This window comes from Rhinichthys klamathensis, unplaced genomic scaffold (genome assembly GCF_029890125.1).
Source record: "Rhinichthys klamathensis goyatoka isolate OS25496 unplaced genomic scaffold, OSU_Roscu_1.1 h1tg000220l_1, whole genome shotgun sequence".
NCBI classification, from domain to species: Eukaryota; Metazoa; Chordata; class Actinopteri; order Cypriniformes; family Leuciscidae; genus Rhinichthys; species Rhinichthys klamathensis.
In genome coordinates this window covers 547,685-572,599 of record NW_026606744.1, presented here as the reverse complement: position 1 = coordinate 572,599, position 24,915 = coordinate 547,685, and the positions used below count along the sequence as shown (strand labels likewise).

General features: G+C 35.7%; 3 protein-coding genes across 3 annotated transcripts; all 3 read left to right on the top strand.

Annotated features, from left to right (window-relative positions):
* Nucleotides 1-10,283: 10,283 nt before the first annotated feature.
* Nucleotides 10,284-15,262, top strand: fas (Fas cell surface death receptor). The gene is made up of 8 exons (XM_056264244.1): nucleotides 10,284-10,352; nucleotides 10,751-10,859; nucleotides 11,268-11,396; nucleotides 11,694-11,808; nucleotides 12,584-12,667; nucleotides 12,796-12,988; nucleotides 13,113-13,125; nucleotides 14,850-15,262. Exons 1-8 carry the CDS (start codon nucleotides 10,314-10,316, stop codon nucleotides 15,143-15,145), a joined length of 978 nt encoding a protein of 325 aa, XP_056120219.1. The 5' UTR covers nucleotides 10,284-10,313; the 3' UTR covers nucleotides 15,146-15,262.
* A 991-nt stretch (nucleotides 15,263-16,253) lies between these two features.
* Nucleotides 16,254-17,963, top strand: LOC130097425 (interferon-induced protein with tetratricopeptide repeats 1-like). Its single transcript, XM_056264256.1, has 2 exons — nucleotides 16,254-16,446; nucleotides 16,664-17,963. Exons 1-2 carry the CDS (start codon nucleotides 16,442-16,444, stop codon nucleotides 17,961-17,963), a joined length of 1,305 nt encoding a protein of 434 aa, XP_056120231.1. The 5' UTR covers nucleotides 16,254-16,441.
* A 3,865-nt stretch (nucleotides 17,964-21,828) lies between these two features.
* Nucleotides 21,829-23,888, top strand: LOC130097442 (interferon-induced protein with tetratricopeptide repeats 1-like). The gene is made up of 2 exons (XM_056264286.1): nucleotides 21,829-21,950; nucleotides 22,152-23,888. The coding sequence occupies exons 1-2, from the start codon at nucleotides 21,946-21,948 to the stop codon at nucleotides 23,437-23,439; spliced, it is 1,293 nt and encodes a 430-aa protein (XP_056120261.1). The 5' UTR covers nucleotides 21,829-21,945; the 3' UTR covers nucleotides 23,440-23,888.
* Nucleotides 23,889-24,915: the final 1,027 nt, after the last annotated feature.

Genomic DNA, 24,915 nt, shown 5'->3' with positions numbered 1-24,915 from the left:
CATTACTCAGTTTTCAGTGTCACATGATCCTTCAGAAATCTTTGGTGCTTAAGAAGCATTTTCTTATTATATTCTTATTATTTTCAGTTAAAAACAATTGTTGCTTAATATTTTTGTGGAAACTGTGATAACTTTTATAAGGAGTCTTTGATGAATAGAAAGTTTTAAAAAACAGCATTCATTTGAAAAATATATATTTTTTGTAACAATATAAATGTCTACTGTCAATTTAATGCATCCTTGCTGAATAAGATCCAAACTTTTGAACAGTGTAAATTATAGAATACACTTAGTATTGGCTATTTATTAGTTAATATGAATATTAATATCAACATATTTTTTTCTCTTTTTCTTTGAACACATGTTTTTGTCATTTTATGAGGTTTTCTAGGTTCACATTTTTTAAAGTCTCTCCTTAAGTAGAAGTTTTTGTCCTTGCTCATTCCCTCTGTAATCTTGCTCTTAACCCTGTAAGGCCCACTGTTGTAATATTACAACATCAATTTTAGCAGATGTTTTTTTTATCTCTAAGACCACATTTACACTTCTAATAGGTCCACGTATACATGAACTCACACAACCTACGAAATTGTCTTAACACCTCATCTTGTTTTACTGGACTGAATAAATCAACATTCAAGTAAGTAAAATGGCCAACATATTTTTTATTTGATTATTAATATGTCTAGATCATGCAGATATTAAGGTACTGTTGAACGTTTTAATCATGTTAGATTTTGAGCTTGTAATGTCAATGTTGTCATTTTTACAACATGGTCGAAAGGGGTAGCAAAACCTTCTCACCTGTTCCATGTGAAATAAATACTAATAGAAACATAATGTTTTTGATCATTCACAAGTTTTAAATGTCGTCTTTGTTACAATTTAGATTTTTAATCAAAATATTATTATTAAATAAGTTCAAGTTGAATCAAGGACTAAAATCTTTATTTGAGAATTTGAAAGTATCTGTGTAGCAATATTTGAAACTATCTGCATCTTATCATTTATAAAATATACTTAACTGGTCCCTTTTTCTTTTCTGGGCTTTGCTTGTTTGCCCAAATATCTGCTTGCAGTGAGGGACAGGTGATAATGTTCTGGAATGTGGGGGCTATAAATGCTATTAGTATGATAAGTAGAGGGCACAGTAAGCTGACAGTATTGTGTGAATTCTTTCAAATGTGTATGATTGGGATATGGAAAATAACCAGTGTTTTTTTTTCTTCCCATTTCAGAATGCCACCAGCCAGGAAAGTCCATATTATCTACAAAGAGTATGATGTCATTGATGCCATCCAAAATGGGTACAGTGATTTTAAAAATGGATTCTGATACAAGTGATGGAGGAATGCGGAGATGCCTGTGAACCGGAAAAATAAATAATAACCCAGTGACCACCCATCTGATGATCAAAATCAAGTCATTCAAGAACACAGACCATACCCCGTGACAGGTATCGCTGGCTGAAAAAGGATTGTATCAGTCCCAACTAGGGATGTCATGATACCAAAAATCTGGTAGTGGTACTGATAACACCAAAACTACGCGATACTCAATACCAAAGTCCATACCACGGTTAAAAAATAAGCAATTTTGGAAAATGGGGGGAATTCTCCCCTTAGGGGTTACTCTTATGGGGTTACTTTATTTTTTTTAAAGAAATTGCCGAAATGTTTGCTCACTCAATGTATTTGTGTTTTAATTAGGTAATATGTTGCAAAGTTAGTAAATAAGAATGAATAAACACATTGGAAGCAATAGCATAATTAAATACAATAAAATAAAGATTCTAATTAAACAATGCTGTATTTTTCAGGTAGGTCTAACAGTAGTATTAAGTAAAAATACCACAGAAATTTAATAATAAAATATATAGAATAACTACATAGTCATAACTACAAGTTAAATATAGATAAATCCTTATTAAAGCTTTTATGTTGTTGTTTGATTGTCATTAATAATACAGACAGCCAACAGACAGTAGCAAACAGTAGCAGGTTTTAATGGCTGCTGTCACTAAGACGTAATGGACGGAAACAATATGCTGTTCACAGTTACATAACCAATGTGAATATTTGGCTAGACAGGCATTTTGACATAACTGTGTATTTGAACGTTTGTGTGTAATAACCCAGCCAGCAATAGCCGTCATTTCACTGTAGACCCGATATAGTCCGGCTATATGAGTAACCCACTTCTTGCCGAAAATAACCTTGAATTTGGTTACATGTCGTTTTTGCGAAAAGAACTTGCGAGATGTATGATATTCCATCATGTAAGCAAAGTAAACAGTGATTACAAGGTGTTTGGTTTAATTTCTTCACTCATTTCATTTCTTTGTTATCTAATTGATGACTAGTCTATTCTTGGGCTATGGTTTAGACTTCTATTAAATTTTCAATGCCAGCCCAAATTTTGCCTTGTTTTAGCCTAGCCGTCTGGGCTGTGTTTGGACGGCTATTAGATGTCTTTTAAACGCAAAATTGCTTGCTGGGAAGCCGCTAAAATCGACTGTGTTTGATTTGGTAGCACGTAGTACTGACTGAAGACCATCTCTCAGAGAGCGTGCGAGTATAGTTTAAAATCGCTTGAATTTATAAATTGTCATGAAATAAAACGATGCGTGTTAAAGTGCAGTTCGCTTGCAAAACAATATCAGTGTGGACACTATCGATGTGAAGCCATTTGCGCATTTTGAGAGAGAGAAAAGATGCTGATGCTTTGCCACTATCATAATTGAGCATGGCTATGAACAGAGCTAAATCACGTAAATGCCGATGTTTTCATTCAGTTCATCAGGACAATCTGAACATATTTTTATAATAAATTATTTTTAATTAAAATATTACTTATCCAATTATTAATATTGTGTGATTATTAGTGTGTATATAGGCTACTGTTATGGGGCTATAAGCAGTACACCCTGCAAATGAACCCTGAAATCTGAAATTCTGCTACCAAACATTTCCCTAAAAACTTACTAAAATGTCAAATAAAAAAATAAAAAACATCCTCCTACAACATAAGGAAAGTGAAAAAATAAATTGTATTTTTTTCTCTCTCTATATTTGGGTCTTTGAGGGTTAAACTTTTCTATATTGTGAATAGAGAATGTGTTTCTCTACTATAATGCTGTGTATTATACATTTTTGAAATTGGGGTCTTCTGTCGGTTTCCAGGTTGATGAGGATATTTTTAGCTTGACATAAATGATGCAAATCCCTGTGATGGGTTTAGGCACAGCACTTTAGTGCTCTGAAGCAGATGTTGGTTCAGGCAGCTATTTAGGGCTTAGTGCTTGATATAAGCAGTGAAAATTGACTCTTATAATTACGATTATAAAAGAATCTTGATGGTTACTGTGGGAATTGGGAATCAGTAATCTGACTAGTCTATCCTGTATATAATTGTCCAGCCGTAATGCTGTCTCTGCATATCTGTAGCTTTCTGCAGTCTTTAGATTAGAGCATGTAGACATGGAGGGAAATATAAATCTCATAACAAAGAGAAAAGGACATGGATATATAAAACCCCTCTCCTCGTCTTCCTTCTTCCTTTTAATTCTCCTCTTGGTCGGTTTTATTCCCCTTTGTCCGTTCGCTCGATGCTGTCGTTTATCTTTTTCTGATGTTGATAAAAACATCAAACTAGACTCACACCCGCTAATGATGGAGACGGGAACTGTTCCACTACACCGTAATTGGTTGCCCATTGGGGAGTCATAGAAATGAGCCCTGAATGACCAATGAGGTGCTTGTCCTCAGTCGGCAAGCACGGTTTCTTTCATCAGGAAGATGTTCAGTCACCAAGAACGGCTACGCCTCCAGTTTACATCTTAGAACTTGCCGCTGATGCAATGCCACGACAATATGGCAACCGCTGTACCCTGCTATGCATATTTTTAGGGGATTTTAAGAGCTGCTTTATACAGCACTGCATTGAATTGATTCGAATTTGAAAATTCTCTTTGCTTTGACTCGAGCTTCATCTAATTGCAGCATTAGCATGTTCATGTCTTTTTTTTTGGTTTGGAAAGTATTTGCTCAATCTTGCAAGTCAACCCTTCATCTACACTGTGGGACAGTATGAAACTAATCTAGCAAAAACTTGCTGTTAGAGCACAGCTGTGCTATGTTTGGATTATGCCCAGAATAAAACAGGAAGTGGGGATTAACTGGCCTGGGTGGCAAGTTCTGCATTTATTTAAGAGCTAAACGGCTCTGAGAGAAGTAGTTGTGCTATATGTTTTATTTTATTTTTAGAAAATATAGCTGTGGTCATAGATAAAATCAGAAAGTGTAGGCTTGTTTAAGAATTAACCTAATGACCTCAATGTATACCTTAAAGGAATATTCTGGGTTTAATAAATTTAGCCCAATCAACAGCATTTGTGGCGTAATGTTATTACAAAAAGAAGTTCCGCAAAAATCAAGGTTATCAGTGAGGTACTTTAAATGGAAGAGTGAAGGGGCCAGTGTTTAGAGGATTCAAAAACAGAAATGTGATGCGATCCAAATGTGATCCATTTTAGGTGTCAAATTGTCAGGGCAACAAAATTGTACAATTGGATAACTACCCAGAAAAGGCTAAATTAGCCATTATTTATTATTATTTCAAAGTCAGCATGAATGAAAATTCACCCTGTCTTTTAAATGCATCTTATTGTGAACAATTTATATAGCCTAAGTTTATTTTTTTTAATTGAGCTTGTAATTTTTAATCAATGTCTTCCAGTAAAAACATCAGACTTCTCTTTGCTGATATACACCAGACGTATCCAGTCATTTAGTCCACTTAAAACCCACCCCTCCACAATTGACTGCAACAAAGTCACTGCCCTACTTTTTTTTTTTGTCATAGTCCGTTACACATTTGCATGTAGCCTACGTACAATACAGAAGAAAAAATTTCGCTACTTCTGTTTCATCATGACTTAACTCTCATTGTTTACATCGTGTGGCTATACTGTTGAAACAATATAACATTTTTAACATTTACGGATTGGCCTCATTCACTTTCATTTTTAACCCAGATTTTTTATTTTTTTTATGAAAGTATAGGGACAAGTAATCAATTACTCCACAAGTGCGTTTGATTGAGCTTAACTCTGTTGAGCCAGGAATAGTCCTTTAAGTAAGGTCTGTCAAGGTCAAACATTATGGTTGTGTTTGTGGACAGCACACTAGCTCCAGTATCAATTAATAAACACTTCCTTTTCAGGTTTCTACGATTAAATCAAAGAGGTTACCTGAAAATGTCTATAAACAATATAAATGTATAGACACTAAACTGATATTCCTTTACGTCTCTGAAGGAAAATCTTTACTTTGAGAAGAGCTGTGGCAGATTCTGAGGGACAAGAATTTGCAATGTAATGTATAGATGTTTGTATTCAGAGTGTGTTCGCTCTTTCATTTTAACCCTTTGATGCACAACATGGGTCTAAATAGACCCGACTGAGTTTTAATTTTCTATATCTTTGCAAGAAATTAATTTCATCATTCAGTATTCCAGGTATTCCTCAATTAACTTGTTTTTGATCATCACAAATCCTTATTTTTATTTTTACTTTCTTACTTTTTGAATAAAAATAGTTTTTGTATCACAACCCTTCTAATGCGCAACATGGGTCTAAAAAGACCCGTATTCATTTCCTATGTTATTTCAGTGATGGCTGAGTGTTTTCTTTGCTGAATCTTTAAAATATATGTATTTTATCATTTGTTATTCCATGTATTCATTAAATATCTTGTTTTTGATTTCCACAAATCATTATGTTTATGTTTCCTTTCTTACTTTATAAACAAACACAGTTTTTGTATTTCTACATCAATTTTACATACATGGGTCTAAAATGACCCGTATTCATTTCCTATGTTATTTCAGTCATGGCTGAGTGTTTTCTTTGCTGAATCTTTAAAATATATGTATTTTATCATTTGTTATTCCATGTATTCATTAAATATCTTGTTTTTGATTTCCACAAATCATTATGTTTATGTTTCCTTTCTTACTTTATAAACAAACACAGTTTTTGTATTTCTACATCAATTTTACATACATGGGTCTAAAATGACCCGTATTCATTTCCTATGTTATTTCAGTCATGGCTGAGTGTTTCTTTGCTGAATCTTTAAAATATATGCATTTTATCATTTGTTATTCCAGATATTCATTAAATATTGATATTTATGTTTTCTTTCTTACTTTATATACAAACAGAGTTTTTGTATTTCTACATACATTTTACATACATGGGTCAAAAATGACCCATATAGAAACCTTTGATATTTGCACATATTTGCAAGTAGGAACATATTTACTGCATAAATACTATTACTATGGTATTATTACATAATACTATTCACCTGCCACACATTTCACAATTCAACACTGCTGCTTTTGTATATTTGATGCAAGTCTTATTTTATTTTAACCACAGAAAATATTTGATATTTTGTAAAAGATAACTGGACATAATATTTGAATATTAGGCTATGGTTACTTGACCACGAAATCCTAGTGAGAAATTACTTGTGAGAAAGAGAAACATATCCAATACTATTAGCTAGCTAGCTGTCGACATATTCTATTCTAGCTAGCTAATGTTAGCTACACTAAAAAAAGATGGGTTTTTAAAGGGGAACTCAGCAACTCTAGCTATTTCTTCGCTGATTTTCACTTTTGTTGTCGCATGTTTTCTCAACGAGCTCCCCCTACAGCTGTGGGATGTATATTTCACAACAATGTTGTAAAAAAACTCACTTGCGGCCCCTCCTCCCCCTTTCTACCGCTGCTCATGAGCATTTGTTATTATCGGAGCCGGCCAACTTTATCGTGTGGAGCTATACCGAGGTGGGTAATACATCATACACATTGAGGGCGGCGTGTGTGTTTATGTCGAATTGCCATAAAGCATTTTGTGTTTCTCGCTTCTCGCTTCTCACAAGACTTCCTGTTTCCAACTTACTGGGACGTTAGTCCCCATGTTGCAAGGTTGGTTTTCCGCCTAGGAACGTTGGGGGGAGCAGGGAAAGTCACCATTTTCACCAGAACAATTATTAAACCATCCAAATGATTTCTAAACGGTTTCATTAAGTTGAAATAGTTGCCAAATGCCCCTTTAAAGCTTATTTACATGTAATAGGCCTAAAAGTTCTATTAAGAACCGTATAGTCTTGAATAAGCCATTATGCTGAAATGGTTCGATGTGTTAAGAGTTTAGGGTCCTTTTTTCCCCGCCTTTTGATTTTAAAATCTGTAACTGTCAAAGCCACCTGAAATAACATAGGAAATGAATACAGTCATTTTAGACCCGTGTATGTAAAATTGATGTAGAAATAAAAACTGTGTTTGTTTATAAAGTAAGAAAGAAAAAATAAACATAATGATTTGTGGAAATCAAAAACAAGATATTTAATCAATACCTGGAATAACAAATGATAAAATACATATATTTTAAAGATTCAGCAAAGAAACACTAAGCCATGATTGAAATAACATAGGAAATGAATACGGGTCATTTTAGACCCATGTATGTAAAATTGATGTAGAAATACAAAAACTGTGTTTGTTTATAAAGTAAGAAAGGAAACATAAACATAATGATTTGTGGAAATCAAAAACAAGATATTTAATCAATACCTGGAATAACAAATGATAAAATGCATATATTTTAAAGATTCAGCAAAGAAACATTCAGCCATGACTGAAATAACATAGGAAATGAATACGGGTCTTTTTAGACCCATGTTGCGCATTAGAAGGGGTATCCATAGCTTGCGCATCAAAGGGTTAAAGAGCGCTTGATAAGACAGAATCCGAAAGGGAAAGGATTAGAGGATTATGGTGTGTTTTCCCTGGAGACGATCGGCCACGCTAGACCAGGCTAACATCCGTCACCGCCAAATTAATATGGGGCTCAGATAACAGGCACCAACACTTCTCCTATCAGCACAGAGGAGTGTGTCCTCTCCATGAACCCGGCTTACTGTCACACATCTCATACGAGCACAAAGGCGATCATAAAGAGGTTTGAAATGGCTTCGAGTCGACCCTAGATTATGAAAACCGCAGAAACCATCTCAGTCTTTGTTGATGTGACACATTAACACGTCATGATAAAAGTCTTTGTTGATGTGACACATTAACACGTCATGATAAACACACACACACACACACACACACACACACACACACACACACACACACACACACACACACACACACACACACACACACACGCACTAATACCCAATGACACACAAGGATAAAGATAACACCAACGCTAAACGTGAATACGTGCACATGCAGTCGTTCTCATGAAGCTTCGTTATATGTTTTTAAAACCACAAAAAACATCTGTTGGTGCTGTTAGTTTAAGAGAATTTATGAAGACAAACAAGCATACGAACAGAAATTGATTGGGTTATTATGGCTGCACAGTATTAAAGGACTTTCATAAAAGAGGAAATAGGTTGTCTTTAAACAAGCACAAATTAAGATTTCTAATGTAAAACTTTTTTTGGTCTTCTCTAACTTGTAATACTTGTCATGCAGGAAAAAGTTTCACCCGACATGTTCTGCACTCCAACAGCTGAGTTGATGCTTAATGTAAGTTTTGTGGTTTCCATCCATGTCACCATATTGTCACTTTTGAGTAACAGGTTGACAAATCAATGAATGTGTCAGATTTATGGCCTACAGAGGTGCTAGTTGGTATGTGAAAGAGGAAAGTGTTGACATGATAGTTGTTGCTTGTTCATATTAAAATATTTCTCTCCTGCAGCTCTTAAAAATAAAGTTTCTTAAAGTAGTTTTTTGCAGTAATGACAATGAACCACCATTTGGGGTTCACCATAGAACCTTCCAGAGAACAGTTCTTAAAGAACCATTTTTTCTTAGTGTAAAGAGCATTTAATAAACCGTTTTTCCACTATAAAGAATCTTTTGTTCAATTGAAAGGTTCTTTTGAAGTTCTTCATGGAACCATATAGCCTAGATGGGAATTCATCATTTAAATTGACTAATTTTCATGTTTGTGTGAGCCGCATGGATATTTGTCAGAATGAGAAGTACTGTATGTGTATATAATTGTCCTCTAGTGCCACCTGCCATTAACAAAGCAGAAGTAAAGCATCCCATAATTCACAGCAGGGGCTCAGCCAATAAGAAAATAACAGAAACTGGGTCACACAGCTGAGAGTCTGTCTATGAAAGAATGTACATGGATGCAGTGTTGTGTAAGAACATGAACACACAATGTCTCAGAGTTACACTTCCTGGCTGCTGAGAAACTTTGTTGTTCAGGTATAAAAGGGTTGATCTGACATGGCCATCTCAGACTAAGCCGTCCCAGACTAAAATGCATGTTTGAGCTTTGCTTTGCTTTACTCTCTCTCGGGGTAAAATTTTTGTGGTCTAGCCTGCAGATGTGCATTTGATATTTAAGTCAAATTAAAAGTTAAAAGTACTATTTTATCTGTATAGTTTGATATTGTTTGTACATCTACGTCTGTATAGATATATATCCATACATATATCCCTCATCCAATCATCCTTCTATTATGGATCAATATCATGGATAGAAATATAGGAAAGGGCTGCACAGTTTTGGAATAAATAAATAAAATCATCAAATATTGTAATTGCTATTGAAGAAAACAGTGATCAATGCATTGTAAACAAATGTGAAAAAAAAATCATACTTGGTTTTCATTTCATTATCTTTGTACACTTGGCGGCTTAGTTGTAACACTGCAACAACTAACCCTGCTGTGTAAAAAATATTTTAAGCCTAGCTAACAGTTGCTAGGAGTTGCTATGTTTCAAAGTGGTGCTATCTTTTAGCCTAAAAGACAGTGATTAAGTAAAAATTAGATTTGGTGACATACACACCCAACTCAGAAACCGAAAAAAAACCGTTGTCTTCAAATGATATTGAGCTTTAAATGTCATATTTTGTGTATGGTCCCATACAGTAGTGAAATACATAGCAATATTTACACATGATTTAACAGTTTATTGTCATAAATAAATATCAAAAATCTTAAAGGTGTGCATCTTACCTGAGACCTAGATGAACACTTTAGTTGGTTTTATGACTAAGTCATTGTCTTCAAATGCAATTGAAGTTAGAGACGTTTATACCAATGTCGCGTGTAACTTTAGAGACGGTCCCTAAATAAAACTTCATGCCAGTTTCCTGGACTCTCTTTTTTTCACTGTAGGCTACATGGTACAGTGTTCGTGTAAATAGCTGGAATTACCTCTACTACAGCTTATTATTGTTTGGCTGTTACTCTTCAGACATGTATGTTTGGAATATCGTCGCATTTCTGTGCTGTGTGGTAAGTCATGCCTTTAAACCTAATTCATTACTAGATATATCTGAAAAAATATATTATAGCCTACGTCCTACATCGACTATTTTACTAGGGGAGTACGGGAATTTATGGACTTGGTTTGGCTATTTTTAACTGATTTGAATACAATCACCAAATATAGTAGATTAATACCTACAATTTAATGCCGGTTTGGTTGAAAATAGTATAATTAAATTGTATACTAAAAATGAGTTGTAAATAGTTTCACTTTCGATTTCGAGTATTCTGAAGCTATTTGAGGTCGTCACTCTGGTTTATCCAACTAATGGCTAACAAAAGATCTTTTTTAAAAAACATTTCAATAAGAAAATATAACTTTAATTTCTTATTTTATCTGTAAAATGCATTTTTTCGTGTGTCAGATTTTCGCTGTAGGGTTGACAGGAGGCAGGCGCATGCGCAAGAGACGCGACACGTGTGATCAGGGGACATACCAGCATGAGGGGAATACTTGCTGCCTCTGTCCAAAAGGTAAGAAGACCTTATTTTTGTTAGCGAGGTAGACTTCGTGTCTTATTCCACATCAGAAGTGTAGCGTTAGGGTCTGGAAAGGGTTCGCCTATGTAAAGGTTAATGTAGGCTACATACAGCAGGGCTTTATTTTATTTTTTTCCTTCAGTGATTTTTGTTTTTCAAAACCATTTTTGTTTCCACTGGCAGTGGAGTGATGTGAGAGACCTGAAAGTAGCGTTGTCATGGGCAACGGAGAAATAAAAAGTTTAGCAGTCAGTAGATATTTGACTACTCTAATTGACCAATCAGAATCAAGTATTTCACAGAAGCATGTAATTATCTTTATTTAAAAGGAATAAAGGCAATAGGATGTTCACAAATGTATGTATTTGTGTGTGTGTGTGTGTATGTATGTGTGTGTTACAGGTTACCGGGTCTCGAGGGACTGCACAGACAAAAATATCACAGGTTGTAATCTGTGTGAGTCTAACACCTATTTGGACCACCCGAACAATGATTACAATTGCCAGCCTTGTAAAATATGCGATTCCAGCGGTAGGTGTTAACATCTTATCCTTGTTAGTTAGTTTACTCAGGTTAATGGTTATTTTGTGCAAATGTTTGTGATTGCTTAAAAGCCCATTCAGAGTGGCCATTTTTCTATTATACTATATAATAAACATGCAAATTTAACAAATGAACAGTAGCCAGTCAACCACAACTTAGAAAATATTGCTCAAACTTTCTAATGCCAGAGGTGGGACTGTTGTCAAAGGGTAGTATGGTGCATCTTGAAGCTCAAATTGAAGGACAGGCAAAAAGTCTAATTTGTGCTTTGTCTCCCTGCTTTAGCAAACATGGAGGAGAAAGAGAGATGTTCACCGTTCTCCAACACTGTCTGCCGGTGTAAGGAGGATCATTACTGTGACCAGGGTGACCAGTGCAGGATCTGTAAGCCTTGTGACACGTATGTAGTAGTCAGCCAAAGACCCTTTTCTCTCTGGACAGAATGACAGATGTGTGTGTGAAGAAAGTTATAATGTGAGTTTTAATGGAGACGAGTGTTCCCTCTAAAAAGCTGTGTGCAGATGCACGCTTATTTTGCTTCCACACAAATCACAAGAAAATCCACACAGAAGTCAGACTCCGAAACGTGTGTGGGGGGAAAAGCATGTCAATTTGATTTTCACTGCGAAACTGAAGCTGTGTGTGCTAATTCCTCAGTCACTGAAATCCGGATGGATGCAGCCATTATCTGTGTCCAAAACAAAAAGCCCTGTCTTTTAATTATCTATTTGTTTATAACTTTTTCCCCCTCATGATCTCAGCATGTTTTTTTTTATTCTTAAATAGACAAGACAGAAAAATAAACAATTCAAATCCTGGAAAAATTGTCCTTAACATTTGAATAATAAATATTTGTTTGTTTGTTTTTAGTTTCTGTGTAAAATGAATCGTGCTTAAAGAGGGAGTCGGCAAGGGCTTCACATTTCTGATACGCAGGGTGTTTCTGCTCAGATGCCCGAAGGATATGCCCAATATACATTTATTTTATAAATTGTTCTTTAATTTAAAGGTTTGCTAAGGAAGAACAAAAGTTAGAGGGAACATTGAAGACCCAGTTCCTTCAAAATCAGAATTTTTGTTTTAGCGTTCAGCATTTCATAAGCTTTATATTTTGAAAATTTGCTTTCAGCTCAGTATTCAGTCTTCTCTCTGTTGTGTTCATGTTTATCCAACAGGTGTGAGGAAGTGAAAACAAAATGCACAGAAACCAACAATACAGTGTGCAAAGATGCAAAAGACACATCGATGTCAAATGGCATGTATATCCACAAGCTACACACATCCACAGGCATAGCCAAGGGATAAGTTGTTAAAATGCTCCTGTTCCAAGTGCTCTTCTCTATACACACACAGTATAAGATGTGACTGGAAATGTACTCTAGTCAAGCTTATGCAGTTTAAACACAAAGTACAGTACAGGGGGTGGTAATGGACAAATATCAATGGTTTCTTCTGTTCCAGGGGCCATTGCAGCTGCTGTTTTGGTTCCGTTATTCATAATCATAATCTGCATGGTTCTCTTTTATGTATGGAAACAAAAAAAGGACAAAAAGAGCAGAGACAAAGTGCCTAAGGAACAGGTAATTTATCTTTTTTTAAGTGTTCATGGCACCCTTGTGGTGTTCCAGTGGAACTGCATATTAGTTTGAGTGTGTATTTCAAAACATTTGTGCCTGATTTTTTGTCTTCCTTTTTTTCATATAGGTACCCCTGAAAGGCAAGTGTGCTTGTACTTTTCATCTACATAAAAAAGAAGAAGATATATATATATAAAATATTTCCCTTTTGTTTATCAACTTCTAATTATTATTTGGTCCCAAACTGGCCCCTTCTGGGTGGTTAATACAAGTTTAATTAATTAATTCAAGCTACATGCACTGGATTTTAAGTTTTAGAACATTTTTAACTATTTAATTATGTTGTTTATTCATTATGTTTTTACATATTATTATTTATTATGTTTATCTTTGAAAATGACAAAATCACACAAATCAATTTTAGCATTAAACAAACTATACTGTCCCAAATTATGGTAACAGGATTGCAAATCCTTGCATTAAAGGTGCAAATTAAATTTGCTCTTTACCATTAAAACAATCTGCAAGTTTCATAGCTTAAAATGCTCCCATCTTTTTAAACAAAGCATTTATTTTACCAAGCTGTGGGATCTGTGACATCATACGGGCATATACATTTTGCATATGATTGCCTAGAGCAAGACATTGACGAATCATCGACATCATCGCACTACAAGCCACGCCCACTGCCAATCATTTGCTTAATGGCTGACTGCTTTCTACTCCGGACATGAGTGACGCATTAATTATAATCGTCCATTATAATCACTGCACTGTATACACTAAATACAGACGCCTATTTAATCTCTGACATACTGTACTCCACGTGCCTGAGTCTGCTGACAACAGGTCAAATGGAAGTGTAAACAATGTGTCCTGTTTAAACAGCTTGTTTGCGTTTATGTACAGATGTCAGAAGGACACCTGCGTGGGGTCCCGGATCACGTCGGAGGATTTTGTTTGTTCTGAGCATTTGACTGTAGATTCTTTTGTAGGATCATTACACAGAGGCACAGTGTAATGGAGAGTTGGCAAAGATATTTTTGTTGAAAGATGAGGCAGACAGCTGTATTGGATCTGACTGCAGCTACAGTACATCACGATTCATAAGTAAACAATTTGATAATGCTTTATCAGTATTATAATGCTTTCAAAACACTTACTCTAGTGCAATAACGAGTGGGAATTGATATTTTTGTCAATGGAATGAAATTAGCCAATCATAACAGTATGTTTGCGCGCAAAAAAACTTCATTAGCATTAAAAGTGAACCTCAAGGAACATATTAAAATAATTGAAAAAAAAATCCCATGTCATGACCCCTTTAAATGAAGAAAAGGCTTAATTAAAGACTCGGTTTGGCCATGTGAGTTTTTTATTTTTAAGATTAAGCACCTGTTTTTGGACTGTTTTATGTTGGAAAAAAAAATAACTTTAAAAAAAAAATGCATGTTATTTTGTACTCTGTACTTGGAAAGTGCCTGGATCGTCAGTCAGCAGATTGTTATGTAAAAGAAACTTCTTTAGGGTGATTCAAGACCCCATTGCTAAATTATCCCGCTTGTGCAGCCACTTGCTACATAAGTTAATAATTGAACACAAAATATTATTTTGACATTTTATTACCTCAAGATGACACAATATCTGCTTGAGCAGTTGTTGTGGAATAACAGACCGCTAGATTGAAGAATCAGAATTGAGTATTGCAGGAAGCCGTGGAAAGTTATAAATGAATGATGCGTGTTCTGCACTTGAAAATATTTTTCTCCACAAAAGGGGGGCCCGCCAGAAAAAGTTTAGGAAACACTGGTTTAAAAAATAGCAGCATAAGAAACTTAAATCAGTGATGTTTTTTTCTGTGTAGATTTGGACCTGAACCCTCACCTGTTTGAAATTGCTGATCATCTGGGCTGGAAAGTGATGAAACGTGTTGCCCTGCACTGTGGCATGACTAAAGCTTATATTGACAATCACGAGTGTAACCACCCTAATGATGCGAGAGAACGGACCTATGGACTTCTGCAGGATTGGTCCCAGAAACAAGGTTTATATGAAGCCTACCCAGCTCTCATCAGAACTCTTCATGCCATAAAGGAAAGAAGAACAGCAGATGAGATCAAGAAAATTGTTGAGAAAGAACAGGCTGAAACTCAGCCATAGACTGAACAAGAGATGTACTTCATTTTTAACATTGTGTATAGCACTTTACTGTGTCAAATTTAAGTTATAAATAACAGCCATATTGTTAGTTTTAAGTTTCATATTGAGAAATGTGTTTCATATTGAGAAAACACCTGGTTTATTAGGATGCCCCAAAATAGGCTAGTTTAGACTGATTTGCAAACAGAAAGTCAAACAATCAGAATAATTCAATCTTATTTCAGTTTCATTTCTTTTTCACTCAGTAAACCTCCACCCTGACTTTATTAACTTGTAAGGTAACTGTTTTAATTATGTTTATAATAGGTAGGTAGGCTTTCAGAATGGATTGTATCTTTGTTTACAATGTTACAGTCTGTATATGCTGGATAAGTTCCCTTGAAATGTTGAAAGGCATGTTTCAAGTAATTGCAGCCCTGTTTGCTGAGGACATCCGCTGTATAAAACAAAGTGTGATCCGGGAGCAGGGAACAGAAGAGGCCGGAGTTCAGCTGCAGGTCAACAAAGCGAACCTGGCTTGGGTCTACAGTGACTTTGTAAACAGCAGCACACATTGAGAGTGAAGCTGAATATAAATTTGTTGGCAACACTTTACAATTAGGGTGCATTTGTTGTTATTAGTTTACATGAACTAACAATAAAAAATACTTCAAAAGCATTCATCTATCTTAATATCAACATTTATTAATACATTATTTCAATCAAAAGTTGCATTTGTTAATATTTAATGGAACAGCTAAAATGAACTCAAAATAATTGACTAACATTATTAACAAATATTATTAAAAACTAACAAATGTATTGGTCATTGTTAATTTAAGTTAATGCTTCTTGTTAAATATTACCAATTTTTTTTTATATAATATGGTAAATGCAAATCAATTCAACCACCTGAATAGCCAACTAGAAAAAAAGTAGGTCACACCCACATATTATTATTATCAATATCAAATGACGAAACATTTCTGGAATATATGATCTAATAATTATCACTGACACTTTAAACCTGCATCTAAAGAGTTTATGCTTCTTATGAGGAAGAAGGCAGGCTCTAGACTTTATCACAGTCATTATGTAAACTACACTTCATTGAAGTAAAAAAACGAAACCTTAGACCGAATAGAAACTGAGAACAATCTTGAGCTGACGTGTTTAATGACTGTTTTGGTAGATAAGAAGATGATTTTATGAGCGTGATCATTATAAATACAGAACAATCTCTCAGCAACTCACACAAAGCTCAAATCAGCATTGCTAGAAGGAACATCTCAAACCAGACCACCACTAACCATTATTATGGAGTAAGTACTTTTCCAATCAAATATGAAAATATCTAGTAGTCTAATGTAGAAAGTTAAAGTGATTTACCAGACTAAACTCAAGATTGTGTAAAAATGTTGTGGCTTAGTTGAAACTGTTGATCATCTGTCCCATGACTGCTACGATATATTTGTATGTAAACCAAAACACAGCATTTGTAACTCTTCATTAATAGATCTTTATTTCTGAATGTGTCAGTAACTCTAGTCTAAAACAACGTCTTGAGAGGCTGGAGTGCCACTTCACCTGGGATCTGGGGCAACATCGAAATGAACTCCAGGGGATGAAGAGGAAAATGCAGAATGTGGACCAGGAAACATGCACTTGGCTGGTTCACTGCTACAACCTGCTGGGCTACATCCATCAGACTCTTGGCTCCAACACAGAGGCAGTGAAGCACCTCCACAAAGCAGAAAGTGTGATCCAGGAGCAGGGAACAGAAGAGGCAGGAGTCCAGCTTCAGGTCAACAAAGCAAACCTTGCTTGGGTCTACTTCCATTTGGGAGAGATGGATAAAAGCAAAGGATATCTAGAAGAGGTGGAGAGGCTTCAGCGAATGCATCCTGCTCCACCTGGATGCACTTTACACCCTGAAGTCAGTGGAGAGAAGGGCTGGACGCTGGTGAAGTTTAACAAGTCCAAGAAGCGCCAGGCGATTGATTACTTTAAGATGGCTCTAAATGCAGAACCAGATAGGAAGGAATGGTTCAAAGGACTTGCCATAGCCATGAGCAGGGCATATATAAAGTCTGAATTCACTCCAGAGCTGGAGGCTGATATTCTAGAGCAGGTGAAAACCGCATCAGAGATGGACCCAAATGATTTGTTCCTTCAATCCCTCTATATACTAAAAAAGTCAGAGGTGCAGGCCAAAAACAATGATGAGGAGGTACAAAGTTTTCTAGAGAGAACCCTAAGTACAGGAAACTTGGTTGGTTTGGATTATGTTCTCGAATACTTTAAACTAATTTCCATTGATCGAGCTATTCAAGAGGGACAAAGGGTTAGGGAAAAGTTCCCCACTTCCGCTAAAGTTTTGAAAATCCTGGCAGATGTATACAAATGTAAAGTGTTCTCCATGAAGGAAGACAGTCAGGAAAGGAAAGCTTGTGCTCAGAAAGGCATTAAGCTCTTTGAGGAGGTTGTCAGAGATTACCCAGATTGTGTAAGAGGAAGGCTTTCTCTTGCAACACTACACCGTTTCGCACACAACACTAAGAGAGCCGATGAGATTTACCAGCAGCTTCTATCAGAGGAAGATGATCTCCCTCCTCATACCCAACAGTTACTTTACTATAGTTACTCGTGCCATCTATATCAGCGTAGACGGTCCAGAGACCAATCAATCGACTATCTCATGAAAGCAGCAGCAATCCAAAACATTTCACAAGACAGACAGAAGAGCATTAGGCTTCTTAAAAAAACTGTGGAGAATGGCAGAAACTCTCGCTGTGAGGAGATTTCAAAATTTCTAAAGATTGTTCTCAAAGATGAGTAAATATTCTCTTTATTTCACTTCATTTATGCAACATGAATAGCATAGCATACAATAGCTAGAAAAATCCCTCAACCTAGATCCAATGTCTCAATAGGTATTAAGCATTAAAGGAGAACTCCGGCGCAAAATGAACCTTTGGTCTAATTACACATTGTTACCTAGTCAACCGTTATCTGAGATTTGTTTTCATGATTATCGAATGTAAATAGTTTTATCTCTAAAAACAGTTTAGCCTATAAAGCTAGTATAACACTAGTATATTGAGTATGGTGTAATGACAAATAAAAATCGCTTGTTAATACCACTAACAAGGCTGAAAATAGACCCACACTAACACGGTAGCATAATGAGGGTCCCTACCTTCAAACCGAAGCATTGAGAACTTTGTCAGTGTCCAGACAGTTTAATAAGAAGATATTTTAAACATACAGTCAACTTCGCGTATACAGGCAGAAGCCATCTTTGAAATACAGCCTTTACCAGTCGATCTACGAACGCCGATCCAAGTGCGCTGGTGAGAATGTGAACGAGCTATAAGTTGTGATAAGGTGAGCGCGAACAGCAGGCTTGGATCGGCGTTCGTAGATCGACTGGTAAAGGCTGTATTTCAAAGATGGCTTCTGCCTGTATACGCGAAGTTGACTGTATGTTTAAAATATCTTCTTATTAAACTGTCTGGACACTGACAAAGTTCTCAATGCTTCGGTTTGAAGGTAGGGACCCTCATTATGCTACCGTGCTAGTGTGGGGCTATTTTGAGCCTTGTTAGTGGTATTAACAAGCGATTTTTATTTGTCATTACACTATGCCCAATATACTAGCGTTATACTAGCTTTATAGGCTAAACTGTTTGTAGAGATAAAACTATTTACATTCGATAATCATGAAAACAAATCTCAGATAACGGTTGACTAGGTAACAATGTGTAATTAGACCAAAGGTTCATTTTGCGCCGGAGTTCTCCTTTAAGTGTAAAGATGTGTCACATTTACTGTTGTTTGGTGAATTTTCATGGGGGAAATCCAGTCATTTCAATAAGAATCCATGTGATCCAAAGAATTTGCAATAGGTTTAATCTGGTCAGATTTCACAATGGGTTCAAGTTGGTCATGTGGATTCACTGTGTTGACCAAGAGAAAGTTGTTTGGTTTGAATGAGACTTACGAACTGTGCTTCATACATCTCTACACTTTTGGAAATAGACTTTTAACCGTGAAATTTCACCAAATCTGACGACAGCTTAAATAAAGGTGGATTAAATAAATGCATCATAAAATATGATTTCTTAATATGTTATACATTTTTTATGTATTCATTTTTGCATGATATATAACAGCTATTCATATAATACCAATAGCAAGAAACAAGGTAACATTAGGTATATGAATCATGGGCGTAGGTTTGGTCTCAGCTTTGGTGGGGACATCCCATCTGACCCCCTCCCCCCCCTGACCCCCCATCTCATCTCATCTCATCTCATCTCATTATATTGTATCCTGACCCCCGATACACCATCCTGTATACTGTCAATAAAGAGCTAGTATAACTGTATAATCTCAAAAATGCACTCTCAAAAAATAAAAACCTGAGACAACCAAACATTTTATTTAACATAAATTATTATGTATCTTCTATTCTATATCAAATTCTATTGATATATTCTATCCTTAAAAAAAAACTAGTTTAACCCTCCTACCAGATATTGTTATTTGGATATTATCAAACAAATAATGATTCATTATATTTGAATAACCAACAGTGTTTACTATTGCCTTTTTAATATTGCCAACATATTTTTCCAGACATGTGTCTAGCAAGTAGGCTACACTCACAAATACATTACATAAACAGAATGTAGAAACGAAAAATGTCTGAGATGATCCACTGTTTATGACTGCAAGATTCTAAGTTAAGGTAGGCTAATTAACATTCAGTGACTTGCTAACGTCTATCATGATAGCGCGACTTCTATGAGTCTATCCGTGCTGCACACCCCTAATTAATGCTCCTAACCTTGAAAGATTGCAGAAGCTAGGTTTAACTGTAACAATATCCTGGGTAACCAGGATCACCAGTTAATACTATTTTCCACAGTAGAATCTGCATTTGAAAGCCTGGTCAGTCACTACTACTGCTAGTTATTTGTGTGGCTAATTATTTTTGCCTACTTACACTCTGCTTTATGAAAAGCTTCGTATGTCCCCTTTCTTCTTCTTGGGTGACATAGCTGATCTACAAAGTACAAAAAGGGGCAAAAAACGGAATATTAAAATGTTTTACCCTGGCCTTTGTATATGGCATGCAGAGAGACAGACAGCCCTGGTAACTTACCGTCGGGCTTCGTCACGCGCGCACACACACACAAACACACACACGCACACACCACCCGCTCGCTGCCAGTGAGTGCAAGCACAAAAAGTAGTCCCGGCCCGCGCGTGTAGCCTGCCTGTCAGATACCCCGCCGCCAATCAAATTACGGCGTATCTTGTACTGTCGTCGTCCTGGCCGTTGGAATCGATCCAAATAGCAGCGCAAATATCAAAATAGCAGTTCAAAGGAGCTTGCTAAATATTGGTGGGGACAAATTTGTCATCTCAAAATATTGATTGGGACTAGTACCTAGCGTCCCCCCCTAAACCTACGCCCTTGATATGAATGTCGTGGCTTTACATTTCTCATTAAGAGTATTTTGACAGTAGTAGCCCATGTACAATTTTATCTGTAACAATTTATATTTAATAATTCTTTCTTTTTTTCTGTATAGTGTAGTGAAGATCTTTTTTAAACAACATTTTAAAATGGCATTTTATAGGGGACTTATCATATTTTATAACAAAGGCACTGACAAATTATCAATTAGTGTCACACTTCACCTTTATTCACACCCTTTAAGACATATGACTACTACACTATATGAAATACTAGATATAAATAGATTCCCCTATATGTCTAATTGCCAGAATAATTGTATCAGCTGATAAGGAGTTCTCTCTCAATCCAAGGATATGTCTCACTGTAAAACTGCAGCAATTTTCCATCCCATTGCCTGTAATAAAAGCACTTTAAATGGAACTTGTGACAAAGTTATTCAATAAATCTGTTTATTCCTTATTACTTTAATTTCCTGTTTCTGTTCATCAAGGAAAGAGTAAACTGACTTTAAATACACACTGAATCTGATCAAGAGAGAAATAGCTGCAGAATCAGCTGGAAATAGTCAAATGTTTTAAAAACAGTGAAACTGACTTTGTAAACAGCAGCAAATATTGAGAGTGAAATTGAATATAAATTCGTTGGTATACACTTTACAATAAGATTGCATTTGTTATCATTAGTTAACTTCATTAGTTGACATGAACTAACAATAAAAAATACATCTAAACCATTCATTTATCTTAGTCGATATCAGCATTATTTAAATCAAAAGTTATATTTGTTAATATTATTTAATGGAACCGAGCTAACATGAACTAAAAATGAACAGCTTTATTTTGACTAACATTAACACAGTTAGTTCATGTTGTTTATTGAAAAGTGTTACCAAATTTTGGTATATGGTAAATATGCAAATCAATTTAACCATCTGAACAGACAGCTAGAAATAAAGTAGGTCACGCCCACATAATATTATCAATATCAAATGATTAAAAAATGTCTGGAATATAATAATTATACATGACACTTAAAACCTGCATCTAAAGGGTTTATGCTTGAGGAAGAAGGCAGGCTCTGGACTTAATCACTGTCATTATGTAAACTACACTTCATTGAAGTAAAAAACCGAAACCTTAGACAGAATAGAAACTAGAGAACAATCGTGAGCTGACGTGTTTAATGACTGTTCAGTATTCAGGTAGATAAGAAGATGATTTTATGAGCGTGATCATTATAAATACAGAACAATCTCTCAGCAACTCACACAAAGCTCAAATCAGCATTGCTAGAAGGAACATCTCGAACCAGACCACCACTAACCATTATTATGGAGTAAGTACTTTTCCAATCAAATATGAAAATATCTAGTAGTCTAATGTAGAAAGTTAAAGTGATTTACCAGACTAAAAATGTTGTGGCTTAGTTGAAACTGTTGATCATCTGTCCCATGACTGCTACGATATATTTGTATGTAAACCAAAACACAGCATTTGTAACTCTACATTAATAGATCTTTATTTCTGAATGTGTCAGCAACTCTAGTCTAAAACAACGCCTTGAGAGGCTGGAGTGCCACTTCACCTGGGATCTGGAGTGCAGTAAAAATGAACTCCAAGAGTTTCTGAGCAAGCTGAAATATTTGGACCAGGAAACATGCACTTGGCTGGTTCACGGCTACAACCTGCTGGGCTACATCCATCAGACTCTTGGCTCCAACACAGAGGCAGTGAAGCACCTCCACAAAGCAGAAAGTGTGATCCAGGAGCAGGGAACAGAAGAGGCAGGAGTCCAGCTTCAGGTCAACAAAGCAAACCTGGCTTGGGTCTACTTCCATTTGGGAGAGATGGATAAAAGCAAAGGATATCTAGAAGAGGTGGAGAGGCTTCAGCGAATGCATCCTGCTCCACCTGGATGCACTTTACACCCTGAAGTCAGTGGAGAGAAGGGCTGGACGCTGGTGAAGTTTAACAAGTCCAAGAAGCGCCAGGCGATTGATTGCTTTAAGATGGCTCTAAATGCAGAACCAGATAGGAAGGAATGGCACAAAGGACTTGCCATAGCCATGAACATGGAATTTGCATCATCTGAATTCACTCTAGATGAGATTGTAGAGCAACTGAAAATTGCACATGAAAAAGAACCAAATAGTTTGTTCATTCATTCTCATTATTTACTAAAACTGTGCAAACAGAAAAAGGTGGACATTGAAAAGGAGATGCAAGGTTTACTAGAAAGAACTCTTGAAACTGGAAACCTGGAGTGTTTGCATGTTATTCTCAGGTATTATAGTGAACAGGATTCTTTAGATAAAGCTATTCGAATAGCAGAGACAGCTCATGAAAAGTTCCCCTCTTCAGTTAAAGCGTTGAAACAATTGGCAGACTGCTACAAATGGAAGGTTTACAACATGAAAGACAGCGAGGAAAGGGAGACTTTGGCTAGGGAATCCATTAAGCTCTTTGAGACGGATCTTACATATTACCCTCACTCATACAAAGTAAAGATAGACCTTGCATCACTGCATTGTTACACACACGAAATTGAGAAGGCAGATGAGATTTACAAGAACCTCCTGTCAGAGGAAAATGATATTTCTCCTCATAGACAACAGCACTTATTTTATAGTTATGCCCAACATCTAAATCATAATAAATCACAATCCAGAGATTCAGTCTCATTTTACATGAAAGCAGCAGAAATCCCAGTAATGACAGAATGCAAACAAAAGAGTATAAGAGTCCTTAAAAGCATTATGAGGAGGGGCAGAGACCCTCGCTGTATGGAAATTCAGCATTTTCTGGAGGGAATTAATTCTGATTAAAATGTGCTCGAATGCATCAGACAAGTTATGAACAATGTCCCAACGTCATACATCAATCCTCAAAAATCATTATGGAGGATCTTTAAATTTCACTCAATGCAGAAACCGTAATGAAGAAATGGAGGGGAAGAAAATTAAGAAAAACATGAAAATGGGACAACTATCTTAATTCCCAATCTTTAGTCATTATACTGTATTCAGTACTTTGTTGTGTTAATGGACTGTAGATTCCAATACCTGTTCATTGTTTCCACTGAAGTGAAAAAAACTTCTTGGAGCTGGATCATATGCTTATTGCATCTAGTTATAACTATTGTTCACATATGAGACGGAAAACACTTTCGCAAATGCGTTCCTTTGAGACTTTCATTTCTGAAATGTGGATATACAGATGTGTTGCTTACAGTAGCTACTGTTTCAAATACAAGAATAAACATGTCTCTCTTTTATTTCTGATTAGTTTGTTGATAAGATTTACTTGACCTGCTCAGTTGATTTTGGAACTTTGTTTGCAGTAACATACAAATTAAAACCCTTTCCTTACAGTGTCTCACAAGTTGAGTGCATTTTTAACATGATTTTTCTGTTTTCCATTTTCTTAAGAGAACTTTGTATTTTGCCAGTGGAAAGGCTGAAGATATATTGTGAAAAATTGAATGTTATTTACCATAACCAGCACAAATACAAGGTCACTTTCAAATAAATGTGTATTGTTGAGAATCACAAGGTATTTGATGTATCTTCTAAAAATGTAAAAAAGAAATTAAAATTGTTTCCCTTCTTGTCAAAAACCCATAATTCCTATCAAAGGCACAGTATTGTTCGTGACCTTTATCTGAAATACATCTGATACTGCTTACATATAGTATGTAATATTATTCTTGTTTCCTTGGTAATGATTTAGATATATTTTTCATGAGAGTATAAAATCCAAAGAAAGCTCTGCTGATTGATGCAGAATTAGAAAAGCTCTATTTAACACATTTGGCATATTTAAAACATTACAACATTCAGCAGAATTCTGCATAAAACATTCTGCAGAATTCAAAACATTCCCAAAAAAAATCAACATAGAAAATGTGGAAATAAAAGAAGCAGATTTGATTTAATCTGGGCCACGAGCTATCATATTGATAGCAGCACTAAAATGAATAACACTTTTATGACACTGAATAGGGTGACATCCGGACAAGCCGGTGAGCTTGACTGTTTGAAAACAGTAGTGCATGTAGCTGTGTATACACTACTATTCAAAAGGTTGGGATCACTTTTATTTAGCACAGGAACATTAAATTGATTAAAAGTGACAGTGAAGGCATTTATAATGTTACAGATGATTTATATTTCTAAACCAATGATGTTCTTTTAAACTTTATATTCATTAAAGAATCCTAAGAAAACGATCACAGTTTTAAAAAAAAGCAGCACAACTGTTTTCAACAAATAGGTGAGCATTAGAGGCTTCTTTCAAAAACA